General features: G+C 37.0%; 1 protein-coding gene across 3 annotated transcripts in view; it reads left to right on the top strand.

Annotated features, from left to right (window-relative positions):
- Window positions 1–13,784, top strand: part of DOCK1 (dedicator of cytokinesis 1) — a 346,150-nt gene that overhangs the window by 90,724 nt on the left and 241,642 nt on the right. For all 3 annotated transcript variants that reach the window (XM_053388897.1, XM_053388898.1, XM_053388899.1), the window contains 4 exons: window positions 488–613; window positions 1,259–1,367; window positions 9,202–9,272; window positions 11,200–11,306. In XM_053388897.1, the coding sequence (XP_053244872.1) occupies window positions 488–613; window positions 1,259–1,367; window positions 9,202–9,272; window positions 11,200–11,306 (413 nt within the window). The remainder of the gene's footprint in view (window positions 1–487; window positions 614–1,258; window positions 1,368–9,201; window positions 9,273–11,199; window positions 11,307–13,784) is intronic.

The following is a 13,784-nucleotide window of genomic DNA, read 5'->3' as shown; positions in this document are numbered from 1 at the left end:
CCTTCTTCATTAGGTGGTGAATGTGGTTACCTTTCTCCCCCTTAAAGTCAATAGAGATGGAGGAAGTTGGAAGATCTATTTCCTCTTTCAGCTCTATGTGCTTTTCAAGGCTTGGGAGTAGCACCACAGCAGTTAAATGGAAAGCCATCTTTCAAAGGGAAGGGGGGAAAGGTGAGAGGCCTGACAAAGTGAGAAGAAGAAAATGGAGAAACTAGGAGTAGACAGGAGGGGGGAAAGTTGGGTGCCTCAGGAGTGAGAGAGATCCTTATGAAATTGCATAATTTTTTCATGGGTCCCCCAACCACCATCAGATCACATTTTTCTCTGTGGACTGAACCATACAAATTATGCATCCAGTGTAATCTTTGCTGTCATGGTGCAGAAGAGTTCTTTGAACCATCGCTGTGGTATACTTGATTGTGACTGTTGCATGCCAGTAAATAATTTTCATTTTTCAGAACCTACTTCTTTTTATCTCCTCGTATAGAAAACTGACAAAAGTTTTAAGAACCTATGTGGATAATGCTGCTGTCACTGATCAACTATTCAAAGCTATGAAATCTTTGGAATACATCTTCAAATTTATTGTACGGTCAAGAATTTTGTTCAACCAGTATGTATAGTAGCTTTTCTTATTATTATAGCTTTCAAATTATTTAATTCTTCTCTTAACGACTTATTAATATTAGATAAGGTGAGGCATATTATTATTTTGGGTATACTGAAAATATTGCCGTGTTTCTGATTAAATGAATGTTGACCATTATTACACTGTGTTCAGATTTTTTTCTCTCCTGCTGACTGATAATTAATTCATTTGATGGTTCTGGTAAGATAATATGCAGTTTGTCTCAATAAGTAGGCAAAGTCTCCAAATTTTAATGATGCAGTAACAGATCATTCTTCAACTCCCTATCCTATTTGATCATACTGATGCTTAGGTAACATTGACTCTGACATAGAGTTAAGATTATCTCTCAGCTATAAGGAAAATACTTAGTCAGTGTTATTTTAGGATAAGGTAAGTTTGCATTTATTGTGCTTTGTACTGTTTCTAAATATTAGTGGTAGCAAATGTGGTGCCTTCTAGTTGCTATTGGACCGCAACTTCCATTAACCCCAATATTGGAGTTGTACTCCAACAACATTTGGAGGCACCATGTTGGCCTTTTAGATGATGATGATTGATGATGATAATAATGATAATAATGATAATAATGATAATAATGATAATAATAATGATAATAATGTTTTTCAGACTTTATGAAAACAAAGGCGAAGCTGATTTTAGGGAATCTTTACTTCAGCTGTTTAAGTCTATCAATGAAATGATGAGCAGTGCCTCTGAGCAGACTGTTATAGTAAAGGTATGATTTGGAAACATAGAATAACAAGGTCTTTAATATTGTGTACTAAGTGTGTTTGAGATTCATTATTTTGATTTTAATATACAAATAATAATTAGCATTAAGATCTTTTTCAGAGGCTTAAGGTATTGAATGTATTTTCATATCATGTCCGTGGGCCCTCATCATCCCTCACACCTCACAACCATGTAAGTGGGGGTTGTCAGGACTGCAGTTGGAGATCGGAAAGGATTAACCTTCCTCTCTGGACCGTCCTGAACAGAAGCAGGACTTCCATGGCTTTAATTAATAAAAGAAAAAAAAATCATACTAAAGATTTAGCATAATGTGTAGTTTAGGCAGTTGATTTCAGGAGGGTGTCGCTGGGCTATTGGGTTGGGCTTAGGCTTCATCCTGATGATGAGACAGGAGGAAAACTCTTCAGGAATGTAATTGGCTCCCAATCAGTATCTTGCTCCTGCCTAGGTTTATTCTAGATCATGCACACCATGCTCAACTGTGTTTTAGTAATGTGTAAACGCAGCCAGTGTGTCTTTACCAAAGCCATAGAAAAATCTTTAGAAGTATACATATTACGAGAGGCTTCAATTCCTTGTTCTGCAAAATTATGTTGAGAATCTGTGTGCTAAAGTAGTATTTTGTATTGTGGAATGTCCTTTTGAAGCCTTGTTTAAGTTTCTTTCTTGAAGCTAGAAAAAGATACACCAGTAGAACATTAATAGTGGAATATGGAGTACAACAATAGAACTCTGATGCTACTGATGCTACTTTCTGATATTGCAGTGGTACAGGTTTGGTTTTGCTGTGCAGTGTGTTTTGCACAGAGGTAGATGCATCAGTTGTGGCCAACCCCAACCCCCTTTAGCACCTTGGCAAAAAAATCCCAACACCAACCCTTATTCACATTTGCTTATTATAGTTCCTAATGTCATTGTATTTTTTTAATTTTCATACCCTACTCCTTAGCCACAAAAGATGCTCTAAACAAGTTGCACAAATAATTAAATCTTTCTACAATAAAAAAAACCATCTCTCTCCCCCCCCCCTCACACACACACCCCTTCTCCTATGTTGCAGTCTCTCCTCACTTATCTAGGTCCCCACCCTGTGGTGATCTTTGAGCAATTGCCGATTTCTGAAATTATAGTTCTATTAATTTAGATCAGCCTAGAAAATACCTTTCCATATTCTGTTACAGAGTAGTTAGTCATTTAAATAAATGAGAAATTTGTTTCCTATAATAACTCTGCTTGCGAACTGTGTCATTTTCATTAAAGAATAATTAACTTCACGGTGGTTGAGCTTCTGCCACAATATATAGGATGCCTTGAAAGATAACAGAAAATGTTCCATGGTGAGCATGTTGTCTTCACTTAACAGAAGGAAAAATAGGATTTGAGAACTATTTAAATGACTAGATAGCCCCTCGCCATTTCATTCTTTTTTTTAACACTGGTTTTCTTTATTTTCATGGTACAGAAGATAAATTTTGAGAAAACAATTGTTACAACAGTAAACAACAAGTAACTTGTCCTAATAAAATTACAGACTTTTATCATGCCATTTATTAAAGTTTCATTTGATTACTCTTTAAGAGATCACACCACATTTTCCCATGAGTGCTGGGAGGATTTCTGCCACAGTCTTAACTATTTATGTATTCAATAAACATTTGCCTTGTGTTATCAAAGGAATATGGATTGTATTTGCCCTTTGCTGCTCTCACCTAGCATGTTAGTTTCTCAGCCAATGCTGTTGACCATACCCTGTTATACCTAGAATCAATGTTCAGCCCATCACCGGTTTTCCAACATCTGGCTGTCTCCATATGAGCAGCAGTCAACATGTATCCTTACCCCAGTTCTTCTTTGAAATTTCTCTAATTTGTTGCTTTTTACGCATACTACATTTCTAAGTTTTTCCCCCTTGAGTCTTGAAATCCCTCATTTCTTTAGGGAGTAGCATATAATAAGGGCAAACAAAAACCTTTTAATTTACTATATATTTTGAAAATTGGTTTATGCGTTCACCCATTTGTTCATTTTCCATGTGTTTGAATAACTCTAACGATATTGTTGCCAAATTTGGTACAAAAGTTCCCAAGGTGGGGGGGGGGCAGTGTTGGTTGATGTTTGGACACTGATCACCATTTTGAATCAAGATGGCAGATCAGAAATTTACTTTGGAGTGACTTCTCCCGTTTTATAGCATAGCTTTGGCTGCCTATTGAGTTTTCATCACCAAACTCAGCATGAAAGTTCCAGAGGTGGGTGTGGCAGACTTCATCACCATGTGGATGCCAGACACATTTTGAATCAAGATGGTGGACCAAAACGTCACTTTGATGTGACTCTGCCTGAATTCTGATATAGCTTCCTCTGCCTTGCAAGATGTTGTTGCCAAACTTGGCACGGGGGTACCTGAAGTTGAGGTTAAGCTCTTCATTGATGTTTGGATGCCAGGCATGATTTTGAATCAAGATGGTTGGCCAAACATGACATTGGTGTGATTTCACCAGACTTTTGGCGTGAGAGGTCCAAGCTCACAAATTCCACAATCCATTTTTTAAAATCATAATATTTTTTGAATTCTAAAAATTTCCAGGCAGTGGCAGACCCTCCCTGTTAGTTTCCTATAAAGCAGAACAGGAATTTCATAGGGTCTAAGCATGATACCTAGGAATGATGGAGGACCAAACTTTCATTTATTTGCCTGGTGATAATGGCAAGACATGCCATCCTTAGGTTGATTAAACTCTGTCATTTTTGTTATCATGGGAACAGGGGCACAAACTTTGGCTCTGTGCTGTGCAAATATGTTAGTAATTCTAATTAAAAACATTAATTTAAGAAGTTAACAAACTGCTTAATTGTCGGTAATTGTTCCTGATGTTGCATTGGTATCTGATGATTGTCATCTGAAATTAATATCCCTGTGCTCATGTATATCAGCATCTGGGAATAGCCAAGATAGTAATGATGCCACTAATCATGCGGGGTTTCATTTCAGCTACAGCGTGCAAACCAAGTAAGAGGTTGCGTTTTCTGCTTAGCTTTCATAAGAATTAGTATTGACCTTTCATAATATTAGCTGGCTTTCTGATTAAACCAGTTTAGAGTTACTCTCTTTCCTTTTCCTTTTCTAACTATATTACAGTTTTAACAAGATGAGAAATACTGTCTGTACTCTGGTCAGAGCTTATTTTGCCAGATTTCCCTTTATTTCAGATGCACTGAAACAATGATTAAATAGGAAACTACAACACAACCCAGCAGTACTATTCTTTTATTTTAATTACCAGATATATCTAAAGAAATAGGTTATATATATTATATAAAAAATAAAACCTAGGCCATCAGTTAAAATGAAATCCATATCAGCTTGTTTCATACTGTACCTTTCCATGCAGAATTCTGTGGCTGTAACCCAAATACCTACTTTAAATATGCCCAAAGGCTTGTGGGATGTACAGAGGGTTTTCTCTCTCTTTTCTTCTAAACCATGACCCCCTCCCAATACAATATTAGAAACTCTTCTGATTTTAAAATTGTTTACTGAGGAGTCAGGTAATATTTTGCTGATGTTTCACCCCCTGATGCTAAAGCACAGATTTTCAAGGTCTGGATTCCCTCTTGGGAAATTGCTGTTGTCCTGGAACCTATTCCATTCCTTAATTGAAAATGTTTGCTTCTAATGGCTTTTTATAATTCCTTGATATAGTGTAGCCCCCACTCTCTCCAAATGATCTATTGTAGAGCCTAATAATACCCAATGTACATAAGTAAAGTGAATATATAAATAAGGAAATACGTGGGATGTTCTCTAAGCAGCTAGCTTTGACACAGCAATTTTTTACCCATTTAAAAAGCCTTACTTTCATACCACTAATGGAACATACATTCAATCTAACCTGGAAACAACCACAGTTTGATGTGAAACTCTCAGCCGGTGTTACTTATGCTAAAAACAAAACTTATTTGCATTATGAGGTAGCATTAGAGTTGAAGTCCCCTTGGCCTGGTCAGTCAGCAGGAACGAATATATTGGTGAAAATATTGACAAGCAAGTCACCCTGAATGAATGCATATACCTCATCCGGATGTAATGATAAGCTGTGGCTTTTCACTACAGAAATAAGCCTAAATCAGCTTTGTGCTCCTCCCTCCTCTGGTTCAGTCACAAGGAGTCTGGAAGCTTTCACTTCTGCTTTTGACTAACTGCAGCTTGCCATTTTGCTGACTGTGCCTGATGGGACTTGGAAGTCCAATAACACATGGAGAGCCAAAGGTTCCCTATCCCTGTTGTAATGATAAATTGCTTTATTATTCATCCAAATGCAGCCACAGTCTCTTAAGCACCCTCTTTTATCATTTATAATAAAAAAAAAAAAGCTATACTTTCATTTAGATCACTTTCAGATGTTCTTAAATGTTTAAACTTCATAAATTTAGTGACCTAAATGTCATGTTGTTATAACATTGAGGTTGGGCTGGATGCCTTCTGGGATTACCTTCCAGCCCTTTGATTTAATAGTTGTAATTATTGAATCTGCAGAAGAGGAGGGTGTATCTATCTCTATCTTCATTTGCTTTTGTTAAGTAGATAGCATGGGCCTTCAGTGATGCAAAATGTTGGCATAGACGCCAGACAGCTGAATATGGTAGCAGGGCTGGGGCATGTCTTCCCTTTCCTTGCCTTGGTTGGAGGTGGCATAATCTAGAGCAGAGGTCAGCAAACTTTTTCAGCAGGGGGCTGGTCCACTGTCCCTCAGACCTTGTGGGGAGCCGGACTATATTTTGAAAAAAGAAATGAATGAATTCCTATGCCCCACAAATAACCCAGAGATGCATTTTAAATAAAAGCACACATTCTACTCATGTAAATTCATGCTGATTCCTGGACCGTCCGCGGGGCAGATTTAGAAGGCAATTGGGCCAGATCCGGCCCCCGGGCATTAGTTTGCCTACCTATGATCTAGAGGTCTAGCAGTCTTAGAACTTGAGACCTGACTTGCTCAAAGCTATGGCCTTGGTGGTTCTCCTATCATATTGAGTGGAGCAGCAGGATCTATTGCAGTGTTAATGCTGCAAATCTTCCTTTTTACGCTAACATGGAATATATAAAAATAAACCTTATATCACAGAAGCTCCATAAGTTTCCAGTGACCTTTACTTCAAGGAAACCAAGAGATGTGCTGAACACCCTGAAACATCTTACTCTTTGGAAGGCATGTAACAATATTTTGGAAAATAATCACAGCACCTCGCAGAAGACTTAACACAGAAAATAGTTCTTAAAATTTTGGGACTTAAACTAATGTCTGAAGTGACTCTTAGAAGATTAAACAACTAAGAGCAATGGACATCTTCATTCTGAATGTTAACCTAAAATGCAGTTGAGTAGTAAGCCTTTTTACTTATCGTTGAATTTAAAATAAACATTCATTGGCTTAGGTTGTCATAGAGTAGGTTGAGCAATTACTTACTGTACATCTAACAGACATATTTGCAATCGGATGACATACATTATTTATAACGTAAAAGAGTTATTTAGAGGAAACACAAAGATGGTGGCTCAAGGCGTGTTTAGTTGTGCTGCGAAAAAACCAGAATGCTTCTCCATCAGTGGAGGGAGATCAGCTATATTTATGGGTTGTGTGAATTTTTTTCATTCTTTGCTAACTAAAATCAGTTTAACAGGCATCATCTAGAGAAATATGTAAATTAATAATTACTTCATGCATTATTCAGTGAAAAGCTTATTTTGTATCATTGATAGCTCTTATCTTATATAAAGATATGCTAATGGATTTAATTAAAATAATTATACTGAATAATGTACCCTGAACTTTACCCTAAAGTAGTTCATATCAATCACCATCCACAGCTATATTTTTAGTCACAAAGACAATTATAAATTTGATGGTTAATGGATAACAAAAACTTAGAGAATGATTAAGTTACTCTAGACATGGCTGCCTTGGCTCTGGTGGGGCACTGTTTCCTGCCATGGAGATATAGGTATAATATGGGTAAACACAAGTTATCGTAACCCACATTGGACCTCAACATGCAAGCAAAATATAGACCAAGGTGACCGTCTCTTACTGGTAAAGTTACTCTTGCATCCAACACACACTGCAGAATATAGAAAGGTACAAGATTGTACTGCTAAAGGATCAAGGACTCATCCTCTGAGAAACAAAACTCTGCAAGAAGGCAGGAAATAGGCATCTCGGAAAGTTTGCTCACCAAAGGAAGCAGAAAAGTAAATATAAAAGGAGAGTCACATCTTGTGCAGTAATAATAGAGCAAAAATTGAGTCTTCCTTCCTTAGCTGTCAATATTATGAATGCCAAATATTGGGTACTCTGAAGTTATAGTCTCAACTGCATATGAGACTCTGCGGGAGCCTGACTTGCCATCCACAATGCATACATTAGATCAAGTTCCTTCTTTCGACAGACATGTTGCATAGGAGATACCGTATTTTTTGCTCTATAAGACTCACTTTTTCCCTCCTAAAAAGTAAGGGGAAATGTGTGTGCGTCTTATGGAGCGAATGCAGGCTGCGCAGGGTAAATATGGGGTTGTCTGGTAGTGGTGCAGAAAAGGTTGCTTTGTTCCATAGTTGCAGTATGAGAGCACTGTACAAAACACCATAAAGATCTATTTTTATAACGTTTATTTACTGTCACTCGTGTGTTAGGTGTTGTATAATAAGTTGTATAATATTTTCCCTGATGGTTTAGACTGAGTCTACTGATGCTAAAGGATACAGAAGGAAGAAGATGGGGATTGACAAGAGTATTTTAAGGATAAGAGATGGTGAGGTGTGGAAATAGAGTCAAGGCATAGGTTCAGGAAGGCCTATCCTGAAGGAAGTAGTAGCCTGGTAAATATATGGGAGGAGACATTTTTTGAAGTATAGGAACCAGGATGGCAGAATGTGCACAACTGAAGATAGGATACTAGCAGATCGGCTTAAAAGAAATGGAAAGAGGAAGAAAGAGAATAGTGGAAGAGGAGAGTAAAAGAGAAGAGACAGTTTGGGAATCTTACACATAAACTTTACTTGCTTTATATTAGTCCAGAGATCAAAAGAGAAGGTAATGGAGAAAGTGATCTTGGCAAATTGACTGACGGGTGAAAGCATTGCTGAAAAGAAGGCTACTGGAGTGACCATGGCTCAGAGAAGTGCCAGGCTGAATCCTTGGCACATAATCATAATAATAATAATAATAATAATAATAATAATAATAATAATAATAATAATTTGGCAGGGTGCTTGATGTGAATTGTAGTCAAAAGAAACAGAGTGGACTTGAGGATGGATCAGTTGCCACTATTTGCTGGCTCTGTGTGCTGATTACAGTGTTACTCTTCATTTTGGGAACAAGTTCCATATTACTTTTTAGCCTTTTGTTTTAAATGCTTGGCTGGAAATCTGGTGGATTCATGTATTAAGAGAAATGATTTAACTTTGAGAACGTAAGAGCCCATAAGTTCCCAGTTCAAATTTTGTTTCACTCATGATCTCAATTAACCAAATAATGGTATCCCATCTTTGTGAGCCTCACTGCTTGTAAGAGATACAAGGGTTATTGTAAAAGTTATTGAGATATCATGAAGCAGTTTGCAGTATTAAAATGCTATAGAGCTAAGGTTTTTTATGTTAGTGGTAATATTGGCTTTTATTTTTTATTTTATTCAACATTAAATTGAGTTGCACATGATTTCAGTTTAGCATTACATTTCAAATCAAATCATTTATTGCTTAGCTAACAGTCACCACATTTACCATTAAATTGTACATTTATTCTTTTCCATTTTAGGGAGCTGCACTTAAATATTTGCCAACTATTGTGAATGATGTGAAACTTGTTTTTGACCCCAAAGAACTTAGGTAAGAGTCAAAACGTTTGCTATGCTTTTAGCTTTTAGTCCTTGATATATAATTTTTTAACTTGTTTTTGTATATGTGTAAAGACTATATATGATCGGTATTTTATTGCTGCAGTAGAAATCTGGCACCCAAAATGATTAACTATAATCAGTTCCTGAAGGCATACGGAGCAAACATATTTCACTTTTAGTATACATATTTTTTCAGATAAATGTTGTTGACCTTCACAGGTTATAGATTATACAATGAGTGTCAAAGATTTTTAAAAATGTTGAGCCATCAGAATCTTTAATTTTTTCGTTATGTACCACATTTTAGACTGTAATCATATGCACACTTACTTGGGACTAAACCCTGTTAAGCTCAGCAGGATGTCTGAGTAAATGTGCATTGGTTTTGCACTATTATACACATATTTTTCAGTACAAATGTACTGATGTTTATTTAAATTATTGCTTTAGCAAGGACATCTCAGAGCAGATTCTAATATTGCTGTAAAGTTTAACAATTCTTACCATTTCAATATGCAAGTCTAAATGACTTCTATGAATATAACTTGTATTTTATTTTATTTTATTGGTGTGGGCATTATAACCATAGATGGGTAGAACTAGGAGAGCCCCAAATGGAGTGCGTAAATGATTCCAAAACAGTGGACCAGGGTGGGGTGGATAAAATCATCAAAGCTTGCTTTTTAAATGAAAAAAAAAACAAATAATTCCCTGGGTGAGATTAATATTTATTTTATGGTGATGTCCTATGCTTGCTTACTCAGAAGTAATTCCCACTAACTTCACTTGCCCTTACACCTAGGCAAGATTATGGCCTTAATGTCTCTGTGTGCATGTATATACAAGTGTGTGTTGCAGCTTACACACTTACTTCGGAGTAAGGCCCAGTGAACTCTTGAGTCTTACTTCTGAGTAGATAAGCATATGATGTTACTTCGAGTCATTTATTTATTTACAATCAAGTGGTGTATACATTTTATGACATAAATACTGGTAGGAGCCAAGATCCTCATCTGAATCAATCAGTTGACCTGCAGAAACCTTTATTTGCATTGGATTTTCAAAGAGATTATGGGGCAGGGTTGGAGAAGGGATCAAAAACAGGAATTCCTGTATGGCAGTTGTGTTGGGCGAGAAGGGTATTTCAGTCGTTCTGGGCATAAAACTCCAGTCAGATTAGAAGAGAAATGAAGAGCTATATCCAGCCTGTTCTTAGTTTGTTTTGCTACATAACTGGATAGGAAGACTGTGTGACTTATAAGTGATTAGGTCTCCAGGTCAGAAAAGTTATTTGCCATGGAATTCTTGTTTACACACGTGAGGGTCTAGGGTCGTGTTAGACCGCAGTTCGAGGTTGTTATTGTATATGAACATACTTGCTTCCAGTTTGTTTTTAGGAGATGCTGGTATTGTTGCCTTAAATTCCATGGTAACAACCTTAGAATCCAAGCAAGCTAGAAGGGTTAAAGCTGGGCATATTTTAAGATTTTTACCTACATATGTCTTGATATTGCTGTCAAAGTGATTAAGCAGGGTTTGATTAATCACACCTTTTTAGTTAAGTCTGAAGTTTTCCTTTCAACCATGTAAAATAGACTGATACTGCAGCAATCTTAGGAACTGTCTTACCAGAATAAATGATTGCAGAAATTCTGAAATTTGTGAAGTGTCTAGTTTCCAGGCTCATCAAGCCATAAAAGTGCACCAAAATGTGTTTTGTGGTTTGAGCTGAGTCTTGCAAATTAACAAGGAGTTTGGAATAATATATTTATATCAGGAAAATGTTTTTGTTTTGTTTTCTAAAAAAGCTTTTCAAAACTCCCAAATTCTTAAATTCACATTTGAAAAACATTTTACTGAAATTGTTAACTCCTTCATTCTGTTAATTTTCTTTTTGTTTCTCCCCCCCGCCGCAGCAAGCTATTCACAGATTTTATACTGAATGTTCCAATGGGCCGTCTCACAATTCAGAAGCTATATTGTTTGATTGAAATAGTTCACAGTGACCTTTTCACTCAGCATGGTAAGGGGAAAAAAAATCACAGAATCTTTAAAGAATCATTAAATTGTCTCATTATTTGCTATCTGCCAGTCTTTGTCAGGGCCAGCTATTCCTTACTGCAGATAGCAGTTGAGGTTGTAGCCAATGATCCACAACCTTTATTGCAAGTGCAAATGTGTATATATTTGTAGAGTAAAAGTAATAGAACTATCAGGTTGGTCCACATGTAAAGTGATGCTTAGCTTGGCTGTCCTTAGGCTCACATCCTTCTTCCCGTTTCCTGTCTATTTCTTTGATCAGTTGTCTCATAGCCAAACTGGGCAAAGTATGGTTTGCCTTCAAATCCGACATGAAAACCGTATTTGGGTTTGTGGCATCCCATAATTAAATTATACATTTAATTGCACACTACAAAGAAACCGTGGAGGAATGAAGTGGCATGTTTGCTAAGTACTTCAGGGATAAAAGCTCCTCCGGCCAAGATAATGGGTCAGTTTGCAGATGTGTCCATAACCTAGTCTTGTATTATTAGATGAATGACGTTCTTGGATAAATATGGCCTTCTTTCGTATGCTTTCTCCTGGAGCAGGCAGGAATTGATTAGCTACGCCCTATTTGCGAGAAGTGTGGTCTCAACAGCCCTTTCGGAAGTTACTTGTTTTAAAAATATTTATACTCATACCTTTCTGCCTGACAGTAGGAGGCTGCCAGTGAAAAAAGCAACACATAAGGGGCAGTGGTGACTTATGTAAGTTCAGGATGGGACAAAAGATGGAAAATATCCACTTCCCAGACATTTGATGTTGCTGCTGTAGCTGTTTTCAGCACTTGTCAGACTGCTTCTGAAAATTCTCTGGACCTGGAAGATTGTGATAACTATTGGCTGCTTGCAAACATTCCCTTTCTGAGCAAGGTGCTCAAAGTAGGTGGTTGCTCTGCAACTCCCAAGATCTTGTGGACGATTATCTACTTTCAATTCCATCTGGATTTAAGCTTAGTTTTTGGTGCTGAAGCTGTTTTTGTTGCCCCAAGGAATGGCCTCTGCCAGAAAAAGAACAGGGGAAGCACAAGCCCGCTAATCTTCTCTGTGGGTTTCAGTATCACCAGCCATGGTATTCCCTTTTTTAATTTACAAGCATATATTCCCTTGACTGTGTAGAAACCACTACCTTTATTTGGGCCAGGCCTTTTTGCTTCAAAACTCTGAGATGCATAGCCACTTGAATTTGCTATGAGAGACAATGCCTGGTGATTCTTTTCAGTGTTCCTGGGGGGTGCAGTGCTGTACCTAATGCTACACTTTGCTTGTGCAGTATGATTGCACTACACAGTCCAACAAATATTGTTCTTTTCCATTGGTGACTCAAGCTGAATTCTTGAGTACATTTCATTGAATTTAAGGTACATTGAGTCATGCATGCTTTCAGGCTGTTAGTGATTTTGAGGACCCATAAAACTATTTTTTACGGTTTAATGAAATCCTACACTAGGTTTTGAGTTTCAACGTTTTCCTTATGTGTAAAACATATATGGATATCTAGCTATAGGTAAGAATAAACTGCCACTCTCTGACATAAGTTATGACAACGTAATAGTACAAAGCCTCTCTCTTTTTCTGTTTTTGTGCAATTCTTTCTCCCTATAATTTCTTGTTTATAGTACCACGTATAAACTATGTGGAGGCAGATAGCTGAAGTTCAGTATTCGCTGTGACCTGCCACAGTGAATACATTTTTTTATAAAGCTTATGATCATGCCAGCAAAGCTTCTGGATTTGTATTGACACCCCAAAATTACCAATGTAATAATAGTAATAATGATTACATTTTGGTAATTGAGTTTTCAGAGAGATGAACGTCGTGGTTACATGGGCAGGGGCTTTAATATAGATTACATACATTGAATTATAGATTATTCCCACACCCTGTAACTTGTATGTGCCTGGTTGTGGAAAAGGTCAAAATGGAACTAAGCGTCTGAAAGTTTCGTAAAAGATTTTTCTCTTCTTCACTCTGGACTTTACTTAGAGGTGAAGTCAGCATATTTGAAAAATGAATCAAGTGGAGCTGGTGACCGGAACACAGGTTAGGACTGTGATAAATAGGCTTCCTTGATGTTGAAAGATGTGCAAGCCACAAATACCCCTACCAATGTCAGCTTAAAACTTAGTATTCTGCTTGGATGTAGTACGCTGTGAAATTATAAATGGCAGTATGTTTGTCTTCCAGTTTCAACAGAATTCTTAATTCTTTTAAAAATTGCATTTCAATTATGCTCAGATATTTGGGAAGATGCCTCAGTAAAAATACCTCCCTCCACTCCAAAAATAAAAAAGGAACTTCTATCTAAAATGTTCATACTGGGAGGACCGTTTGGAATGATTTTATGATGATGATGATTATGAATACGGTTTTATGGTATTGGAACCATGACACTATTTCCTGTATTTTGATTTTTTTTGTATTTTGAATTGCATTCTTGGTGAGTTCTGGGCACAAG

Source organism: Podarcis raffonei, chromosome 5 (assembly GCF_027172205.1).
Source record: "Podarcis raffonei isolate rPodRaf1 chromosome 5, rPodRaf1.pri, whole genome shotgun sequence".
Classification (NCBI taxonomy): domain Eukaryota; kingdom Metazoa; phylum Chordata; class Lepidosauria; order Squamata; family Lacertidae; genus Podarcis; species Podarcis raffonei.
The sequence above is the reverse complement of the archived record's forward strand: the minus strand, read 5'-3'. Positions and strand labels throughout refer to the sequence as shown.